Source organism: Dendroctonus ponderosae, unplaced genomic scaffold (genome assembly GCF_020466585.1).
Source record: "Dendroctonus ponderosae isolate FM_Combo_2020 unplaced genomic scaffold, Dpon_F_20191213v2 Dpon_F_20191213_9, whole genome shotgun sequence".
Taxonomy (NCBI): domain Eukaryota; kingdom Metazoa; phylum Arthropoda; class Insecta; order Coleoptera; family Curculionidae; genus Dendroctonus; species Dendroctonus ponderosae.
In genome coordinates this window covers 4,593,536-4,602,031 of record NW_026019116.1, presented here as the reverse complement: position 1 = coordinate 4,602,031, position 8,496 = coordinate 4,593,536, and the positions used below count along the sequence as shown (strand labels likewise).

At 45.7% G+C, this 8,496-nt stretch overlaps 5 protein-coding genes across 9 annotated transcripts in view; 3 read left to right on the top strand and 2 right to left on the bottom strand.

The window, feature by feature from the left end:
* Positions 1–8,496, top strand: part of LOC109541716 (peptide transporter family 1-like) — a 15,758-nt gene that overhangs the window by 4,721 nt on the left and 2,541 nt on the right. The gene's annotated exons all lie outside the window — the stretch shown is intronic.
* On the bottom strand, positions 3,047–5,584 carry LOC109541712 (glutamyl-tRNA(Gln) amidotransferase subunit B, mitochondrial). The gene is made up of 7 exons (XM_019910641.2): positions 5,383–5,584; positions 4,949–5,330; positions 4,698–4,893; positions 4,065–4,300; positions 3,833–4,012; positions 3,523–3,780; positions 3,047–3,468 (listed from the first exon to the last, which is right to left on the bottom strand). The coding sequence occupies exons 1-7, from the start codon at positions 5,448–5,450 to the stop codon at positions 3,229–3,231; spliced, it is 1,560 nt and encodes a 519-aa protein (XP_019766200.2). The 5' UTR covers positions 5,451–5,584; the 3' UTR covers positions 3,047–3,228.
* LOC109541714 (NEDD8-conjugating enzyme Ubc12) lies at positions 4,494–6,555 on the top strand. 2 transcript variants are annotated; one of them, XM_048669991.1, is made up of 4 exons: positions 4,494–4,684; positions 5,771–5,849; positions 5,905–5,999; positions 6,158–6,555. In XM_048669991.1, exons 1-4 carry the CDS (start codon positions 4,616–4,618, stop codon positions 6,503–6,505), a joined length of 591 nt encoding a protein of 196 aa, XP_048525948.1. In that variant the 5' UTR covers positions 4,494–4,615; the 3' UTR covers positions 6,506–6,555. The 2 variants fall into 2 exon arrangements, with proteins under 2 accessions (XP_048525948.1, XP_019766201.1); XM_019910642.2 differs by lacking the exon at positions 4,494–4,684 and having other exon boundaries at positions 5,614–5,849.
* On the bottom strand, positions 6,708–7,437 carry LOC109541715 (probable 28S ribosomal protein S6, mitochondrial). Its single transcript, XM_019910643.2, has 2 exons — positions 7,285–7,437; positions 6,708–7,231 (listed from the first exon to the last, which is right to left on the bottom strand). The coding sequence occupies exons 1-2, from the start codon at positions 7,330–7,332 to the stop codon at positions 6,833–6,835; spliced, it is 447 nt and encodes a 148-aa protein (XP_019766202.1). The 5' UTR covers positions 7,333–7,437; the 3' UTR covers positions 6,708–6,832.
* LOC125502342 (solute carrier family 15 member 1-like) lies at positions 7,453–8,012 on the top strand. The gene is made up of 4 exons (XM_048669992.1): positions 7,453–7,507; positions 7,567–7,645; positions 7,698–7,839; positions 7,896–8,012. Exons 1-4 carry the CDS (start codon positions 7,499–7,501, stop codon positions 7,984–7,986), a joined length of 321 nt encoding a protein of 106 aa, XP_048525949.1. The 5' UTR covers positions 7,453–7,498; the 3' UTR covers positions 7,987–8,012.

Sequence of the window (8,496 nt, the reverse complement as noted above, 5' to 3'; positions counted from 1 at the left end):
CACAGAACGACTATTTGACGTATTTTGTAAAAAGGCAAAAACTTAGCTATTAACATCCTAATACCATTCGATAGGTAATTAAAAATTTCATTTCCGGGTAAGTTAAAAAATATGGGGTTGTATTTAAATTAATCAAGTTAGAGCCACTTAACGTTCTTATTTGATTAGTTTAAATTTGTGGACACCCTGTATAACATGGTAAGTTTATTATCATTGGTATATAAAATATTATATCTTGTTACACTTCACTATAAATTACTCTTACATAACTTAAATACTTCTAAAGTATTTGACACGTGAAAATTAGATTATATTTTGATTAAATTCGTATTATTTAAAAAACCTTAAGATTTAGGTGTTATAAACCTTATTAAAACAGACAATTAATGTATTTTATCGATATCTTAAATGACTCGGTAAATATATAATAAGATCTTTCTCATTTTCTCTCTCTCTCTTTCTATAATAACGCCTCAAATCAGCTGAAATCTAGCAACAATGGATTCCAAGGGGGCTACAATTAGCCGCTCGTGAAATAATGACGTCACTGTCAAACAGTTTGGGACGATAAGTTTCCAAACTAGGTGCAACCGCGTGCAATTGGTCCGTAACCGCGCCATAAGCCGCATAGTACCAAGTCATCTCGTTGCACACGTGTTTCTCGCTGGCCGGGTCGCGTCTTCAAAGAAATTCCTCCTTTTTTCCTCCTCAGCGCTCCACACAAAGATGGTACCATCGGTAGGCCAACTGTCGCGAAAACCTGTCTCAACTTGTCAGGTTTTCATAATATTAATGCCGCTCGCATATGTCGGCAATGATCGGCTCAGTTGGGCACCAGAACCGCATAATCCACCCCAAACTCACACTAAGCCAAGGAATGCGTTGGAAAGTTCGCGCAAATTGGGGCTCCCATTGCGAACGACCGAAAAATCGGCAATAGAAAGCCTGCGCCTCGGTGTAGGAGTGCCGCTGGTGCCGTTAATTGCTCAACCAGATCAAAAATCACTGGAAAGTCAGTCGCCGATCGATTTATCATCTAATTGCCCTGTTGCCATATCGGGGCCTCCATCGGGAAAGGGGCCCTAAAGCCCACAAGTGGGCGCTTTTTTGCGCTTCTGCTCAACCCCACAAGACCTCAGAGTGAGGCTGGGGGTCACCTTGGGGGCAAATCGGGGGCTGCGAACGCTCAGAAGCAGTCCGAGGCAAGACGCGGCAATGTTGCCCGAGTGCAGGTGGACGGCAATCGAGGGGCTCCAGATCCGGCCGATCGGTCGGCGCCCCTCAGTCTGACGCACACCTGCAAGGCCCGCGGCCAAATTCGCGACCTTTGCCAATCACAACAAAGTTTTGGGATTGTCTACCGTAAACTAATTTAAGCGCATTGAATTTCTGAAAACCATGGAGCAACTGATGTTGGCCGCTTTTCGGCCAAGTGGCTCATGAGGGTGCGTCGCCGTCCGCCCAATGGAATTGCATATTAGGCGCGTTTCCCCGGTTACGGATAACACTGGGCGGTTGGGGGCACGTTGATTGCACCTTTGCGGTGAAACCATTAACCATTAACTGAATGTTTCGTTCGATTTATTTATTCGGGACGTGGTGCAATCGGTGCCTGTCCGATTGGAAACCGTATCTTCTAAAAGAGCGACGCTCCACACCTGCATGATTTTCACAACAAAACATCTCGGAACACCTGAGCGAAGATTAGACGATTTTCAACATTCCACCCAGTCGCGGCCTTTCTTCTGCTTCTTCGACGGTGGCTTCTTGGAATGCATTTACCAAATAAAATCTTGCAACTCTATTATGAAATTATCAGTAGGCAACTGCTATTGTGTCCTATCGGTTTGCGTCTGTTTGGCGCCCCATCAACCGACCAGGAATTTGAATCATTTCTCGTAAATCACTGGCGAAAATGTCACTGGTTTGGCCAATGGCATTGCAATGCGCTTTTAATAGTTTTCCGTCCAGGTATGCGAAAATCAATCCACTAAACGGCACGTTTTAGCTGCCGCTCTAGTCGCTTCGCCTAAATATATACCTCAGTTCTTGTACTGTTGAACAAACACATTTCCAATTCAAAAATCGTCTAGCAGACTAAACATGAATGTTTTTAAATGGTTAATTTGAGACATGCTGACAATGCGGCGCCACATTATCACCGGATAAGGAAACCAACCGGCCGATCATTAACATTAAGATACAATTGGTACCTAATACTGAAGTCCATTTGAAACTGCTTTCAGTTTTTCCGGGCTTTTTGCATTGTTGTTCAATCGAATTTGCTCCAAGGCTGGCTTACATCTTCAGGTGTGCATGTAGCTTTAAAACCTCTAGTTTAAGCTTCCAAAGCGGCGGAAAGAAGTTCGATTCAATGAAGGTAGTAAAAGCAGGAAAAACTCAGCAGTCATGCAATAAACCGGCAAAAGCTCACTATTGTGATAGCAGCGATGTATCGGGGAGTTTTCTGGTACTAAACTGACATAGTTCGGGCAATCATATAGGTGAATGCGAACAGTTAAAAAATTACAAGATTTTTAAGTTTAAAGCGCGCATTCGCCAGTTTGCTCAAATAACTGAAAAAAGTTTTGTATCATTGTACAATGATTTTTTAAACATTATGTGAATATCTTCTAAGCTCACACTACAACGTCACTTCTTCTTCTTCGTCCTTCAATGTCACTTTCGATTTAGGGACTTTGGTTCACTGTAACGTTGCCAGCAGAACTGATTCTTGGCAATGGTATACATTTTTCCGCAATCGATTTTCATTATTTTATAAAATGTTTATTGACAAAATAAACGCCGCACTGAGTCCTAAATAAACAACCAAAATTCTCCCGTACGAAAAAAACTTCGAAAACTCGCCTAATGATGATGATTCAAAATGGAAACATTTCGCACTTATAACGCGGACAAAGCCGCCCTGCCACATTCATGTGAAAGTCGTCCCCACTCGACTAGTTTCTGAGGAAATAACTGTAAAACTCCGGTCGGCGTAAACAAGCACAAAACACAAACAAAATCCTAAAAAATTCACACGAAATCGACTCGCAGACTTTATTAGGTCCTGAAGACAAGACACGAAACTTCGTAGTTTTACTGATTTCTGGCGAAATAAGGACAAAGATTCTTTTCAATGGTGGAGGCTGGTCAGCGAACAAACCCTGTTTTTATATATATTCCAGCCATCCTTAGGGCCAATGCGTCCAATCAGTTTTTGCAACATTAATCAACTTTCCTTTTACTAAGTTCGCCCAGTATTTCCTTCAGCAAAGTGTCGCATTTCTTCATATCGGCTCTCTCGTTCGACTTGCGGTAAACCGCGCCCATAAAAGCCCTGAACACCTTCGACTTTCCGCCCAAATACTGCTTAAGGCCTTTCTCGTTTTCCTGCAACACTTGACGGCACAGCAGCCTTAGCTCCTCCTCGTCCGTTATCTGCTTCCAGCCGTTGTTTTCCACGATCTGGAACAAGCCGCCCTTAGCCAGATTGCGCGCAGAAAACTGAAGTAAATCTACCTGCAAAGGCCGGTCTGGATTGCCTTCCAGTAACTGTCTCAACACCATTTCGGACGCTGGCCTGTTGATGGTGCCCGCTTCGATTAACTCGACGATTTCACCCAAATAATCGGGGTTGAATTTCACATCGGAAGCTTCCAAGTCCATTTCATGCAACGTCTTGTACAGCTCATTGATGAGGAAATTTGCCAGCTTCTGAGCGCTCAGCTCCCTGCCTATTTGTGCGGCTTCGAACAACCGCAGGAGCCCAGCGTCATTCTAAAACCCTCAGATAGAACGTCCGGAGCGCTGAAACTCGCTCAATACGCACCACTAGAATAATGCAATGTTCCTGTCTTATCCCGAACGTCTGTTCCAGTCGCTGTCTGGTTTGCTCGGGCAGTTCCGGGATGCGCTCTTTTATCTCATCAGCGTTCACGCCGCCGCCCCGAATGGGGCCCATGACGATATGCAATGGCGGCAAATTGGGCTCTGGCATGTATCGGTAGTCCTAAAACAGCCACCTTTAGCCCCAACAAACGCGCGTGGGGCCCGATCCATACTTGCTGAATCTCTTTGTCCCGCATGGCAATTGTTTCCTTCTTCTCCGGGTTCCACGAGCGCGTTTCGTTCACAACAGTACCATTTGCTTCCAGCACCTTGATTTGTCGCTGGATTTCGTACTTGATGGCACCGGCCACGCCTCTCACAGACCCGATATTTTTGATTTCCGTCCGGGTTCCCAATGGATCGCCTGGCCGCCGGACGGAAACATTTGCGTCCACTCGAAACGCACCCTCTGAAAATAGGCCGCAAATGGAAGAACGGGCAAAGTCGGTTCGACGCCCCAACTGTACCTAAGTTATAGTTGGAGCAAGTTGGAGAAGTTGAAATTATAAAAAATGTCGCGACGACTATGAAGTCGCCCTAAAATCAGAAGGTCGTTGGGTGTTCACGTAGTTGCATTTTCAGCTTGCAGGTTGTTGCGTTGAAAAAAACCTCAAACTGCTCCTGCATCGACAGCTTGTCACAATGCAACTTCCTGCAGCGCGTTTGACATCTCCCGAACAAAACCCGTCAAAATTACCATAAAAAACGTGAACTAACTGATGAAATGGAGCTGTGCGACGCGGAATTTCTAGCCGCCAATGCGGCGGAAGCCTCCTCAACCGATGCTGAAGATGTAAGTAGTTTACCTTCCATCTTGCATGAGCAGGTCTGGATTCGCTGCAGAATGTTCACCAGCTCCTTGATCAGAGCGGCCGCCTCCTCCCCATCGGCCAGATCGGGCTCAAACACCAGCTCCATCAAGGGGGCCCCCGCTCGGTTCAGATCCACCAGACTTCTGTCAAAATCGTGCAGGCTTTTCCCGCTGTCCTGCTCGAGCTGCAGCTGCAAATTCCCCACTTTTGTAGCAAGTTGCAGCCGATTTAGGGCTCTGGCAAACCTGCTTTAGTTTCGCGTGGGCCTTGTAGGGGCTCTTGTGCACCCCTGGGGTGAATACGTGAAACTCCAAGTGGCCATTCTCGGCCAGCGGAGCCCGTTGCTGGGTAATTTGATAGCCGGAAGGCATGTCTGCGTAGAAGTAGTGCTTCCGGTCAAAGTAGGAAACGGGGTTCACGCGGCAGTTCAGCGACAGGGCCGTTAGGACGCCCGCTTCCACGCATCTTTGGTTCAACACCGGCAAAGTGCCGGGGGTGGCGGCATCGAAGAGGCTCACGTTGCTGTTGATGGGGCTGCTGAACTTGTTGGCCGCCCCCGAAAAGAGTTTGCTTTCGGATGCTATTTGGGCGTGCACTTCCAGCCCCACCACGCTTTGCCATTTGGGGCTGAAACCCACAATTGCTTTTTACTGCGCTGATTGGGCTTTACATTGGGTACCTGGACTTGGCAAGTTGGGACAAATATCGCCGATTCTTGTCTGATAATAGGCTCCGAGTTACCCGCATTTTTCGCTAAAAACAAGCACTTAACCTAGTTCACAAAATATCCCCCCTGATGTACTGGGGTAGGGGGTATGTTCTGTGACCTAGTTTGTCAAAGTAAAATAGGAAATCCACAGAACATCCCCCTGGGTGGATATTTTGTGAAGGAAAACTTCCAAACTGACAATGTCAGACGTCACGTTGACGTTAGACTGGCTGCTGAAATCAGCGAATCTAGCTTTTACTTATTAACAATTTGCCTAATTTATGTATATAACTTCAGTGTAGATTAGGTGCGGGTCCTTTGTACATAAACAATGATTAAACTATTCTCGTTGAAGCAGCAGAAAAAGGATGGCGAGGCAATGCCCCGCTCAGGCAACCAGAAAAAGGCCTCCGCTGCCCAGCTGAGGATAACTAAAGGTCCGAACAAGATTTTCTGGCTGAGTTTTCAACGTTTCATTACTCTAAATTGCAGACATAAACGAACTGAACCTGCCGAAGACCTGCAACACGGAATTTCCCGACGCTGACGATCTGCTGAACTTCAAATTGGTGATATGCCCTGATGAGGTGCGTAGGTTTCAAAATTTTCACCTCGCTTTAATAGCTAGAGCGGTTACTAATCGTTACTTTGATCTACTACACTAAGCCCGAACCCCAATTAATCAAAGTACCAGCTATTGGTTGTTTGGGGGATTGCTTCAACTGACGACGCTTTCCACTTATAGGGCTTCTACAAAGGCGGCAGATTTGCATTCAGCTTTAAAGTGGGCCCCAACTATCCACACGAGCCGCCCAAAGTAAAGTGCGAAACGCAGGTGTATCACCCCAATATCGACCAACAGGGAAACGTGTGCCTGAACATACTGCGAGAGGACTGGAAGCCGGTTTTGACGATAAACAGCATTGTTTATGGGCTGCAGTACTTGTTTTTGGAGCCCAACGCCGAGGACCCGCTTAACAAAGAGGCGGCCGAAGTGCTGACGAGCAACCGGAGGCTGTTTGAACAAAACGTCCAGAAGGCGATCAGGGGCGGATACGTGGGGGGCGTCTACTTCGATCGGTGCTTGAAGTGATCAATGGCAATGTATACTTGCACATGCATCTTATTAAATTATAACGAATTGCTCTAAATTATTTATAAGGGCAAACATTGTAGGTTATTTTAATGTGGCTTTGTCTGGCTAAACACGGACGTCTGCCCTTACTTTCACGACTAAGAATAAGTTGATTCGAAAATGCGTCATGTTATTCCAAATAGGATTTCAAACCCCATTGTTATGCGTTATTTCAACTTATTTATTATATTATATTTTGTTTACTATCGTAACGTAAGGTTAATTTTCTAAATAAAAGTTTACATTGAACCTACGGCTGTTCTCAGGTTTGCACCCAGTAGTTGCTCACTTTTGGAAAGGGTAGTAGTTCAAGCCGGTGTTGAACCTGAATGTGGGTTTATCGTGCTTGCGGGCCTCTGCTATCATACTTTGCACGTCTTTCCTATAGGGCGGAGGAAGCAGTTCCTCATGCAGAGTGCACTCAATCGGCTCTAGCGCGTTCTTTTTGTATATCCTGCGTCTGATCACGTCGACGTCCCTTCCATACTCGTCTAGCAGGACTTCTATGTGGCTCGGGGGCGCATTGAATTCGCATAGGAAGTAACTGGCTTTGTTATACATCACACCATGTGCGCCTGTCCTGTAGGGCATGTCTCTAGTCCCCAAGTTTTCCAGCTTTCGGATTATGCCCCCTTTGGCGAAAATATGGTCAGCTACCCGCCTCAACACCTGCTTTACTTCTGGCTGAAAGTTACCGTGCTCGATGGCAAACACTTACTGCGGGACTCAGTACTTACTTTGGGCATAACCCGGAGCAGCAGCATTAACTCATAGGTGATAATCATTTTGATCGAAGCCCCCAAGCCACAAACACTTTGACAGTGGGGTTAAGTTGTTTTTACTGTGAGTTAATAGTTAGGTTAGGTGTCACCGGGTCATGCTCAAGTTGGCCAGGCTGGTCCAACGTGACGTCAGAGTAGTCATCCTGACACTGACGCGCGCTAGTGAAGAATGTACTTGGTAATTATTTTTTGGATTGTTCTGGACAACCCCAGAGGCTAATTGAAGGGCATTTGCAGGATTCCAGCTACCCTACAGCGGTGTTTTGCATAATAGCTACCGAGTTTTGCGAAAGGTTTTCCTTCTGCGGCCTGCGAAGTGCGTATTCCGTCCACTTCTATTTAACCGAACTCACCTCGGTGGTTTTTAGCCATTCTATCGCTCTATTTGCGCAACATCCTGCTATTCAGTGAAGATGCGGCCACCGTGATCTACCACATCTTCATCATGGTCTGCTACATAGTGCCACTTGTTGGCGCAATATGCGCGGATAGTTTTTTTGGAAGATATCGGTAACAGTTAATCGAAATTCTTCAACTTTCTTCCTGTAATTGCTTGGGTTTTTTAGGACTATCCGGAACTTTTCGTTAATTTACCTCGCAGGGAACATTCTGATGTGCGTAGCGGCTGTTCCTGTGCTGGACCATGACCCAATGTAAGTGTTTAATCTGTATTATCTGGCATATTCATCCACGCGCAATTTCACAACTTGAACTGTGCTCCATGAGTTGGTGCATAGTTTTGGAACTGAGAAGCGCCTCTGAACAGGGGCGGATCCAGCTTTAAAGTCAGAGGGGGGGGGGGTTATGCAGAAAAACTACAGTCTTCTGTTGTTTATGAAATTAGAAAAATGATCGTCGCTTTGTGCAAGGGTGGCGCAAGATTATTGCAAAATTTCATGTTTCTCGGAAGCAAAATGAGCAAGAACGCTCGTTTCTACATCATTCCAGAGATAACTAAATGGCCTTTATTCCAAGTTTCTCAAGGATCAATCGAGCCAGAGAATTCGTTTTGGCATCGTTGGATAGAGAATTGAAAAGTCGATTCAGTCGTAACAACGTGAGTGACGAAATTCGAGTAGTTTTGACCCAGAAAGCGAAATTTGAATATCAAACACTTAGGTGCAAGATTATGCCAAAATTCCATGTTTTCCGTCCCGTTTTTGCTCA

Bases quoted from the DNA above. Each gene is read 5' to 3' on its own strand.
- LOC109541715 (XM_019910643.2), bottom strand. From the start codon at position 7,332: ATGATTATCACCTATGAGTTAATGCTGCTGCTCCGGGTTATGCCCAAA. The intron at 7,232-7,284 runs GTAAGTACTGAG...GGTAACTTTCAG, and splicing joins TGCTCCGGGTTATGCCCAAA to CCAGAAGTAAAGCAGGTGTT.
- LOC125502342 (XM_048669992.1), top strand. The intron at 7,646-7,697 runs GTGCGTATTCCG...GGTGGTTTTTAG, and splicing joins TTCCTTCTGCGGCCTGCGAA to CCATTCTATCGCTCTATTTG. The intron at 7,840-7,895 runs GTAACAGTTAAT...TGGGTTTTTTAG, and splicing joins AGTTTTTTTGGAAGATATCG to GACTATCCGGAACTTTTCGT.
- LOC109541712 (XM_019910641.2), bottom strand. From the start codon at position 5,450: ATGCGGGTAACTCGGAGCCTATTATCAGACAAGAATCGGCGATATTTG. The intron at 4,013-4,064 runs GTATGGATCGGG...TGGCTGTTTTAG, and splicing joins GGGACAAAGAGATTCAGCAA to GACTACCGATACATGCCAGA. The intron at 3,469-3,522 runs GTAGATTTACTT...GGCTTGTTCCAG, and splicing joins ATCCAGACCGGCCTTTGCAG to ATCGTGGAAAACAACGGCTG.
- LOC109541714 (XM_048669991.1), top strand. From the start codon at position 4,616: ATGGAGCTGTGCGACGCGGAATTTCTAGCCGCCAATGCGGCGGAAGCC. The intron at 4,685-5,770 runs GTAAGTAGTTTA...TCGTTGAAGCAG, and splicing joins CCTCAACCGATGCTGAAGAT to CAGAAAAAGGATGGCGAGGC. The intron at 6,000-6,157 runs GTGCGTAGGTTT...TTCCACTTATAG, and splicing joins TGGTGATATGCCCTGATGAG to GGCTTCTACAAAGGCGGCAG.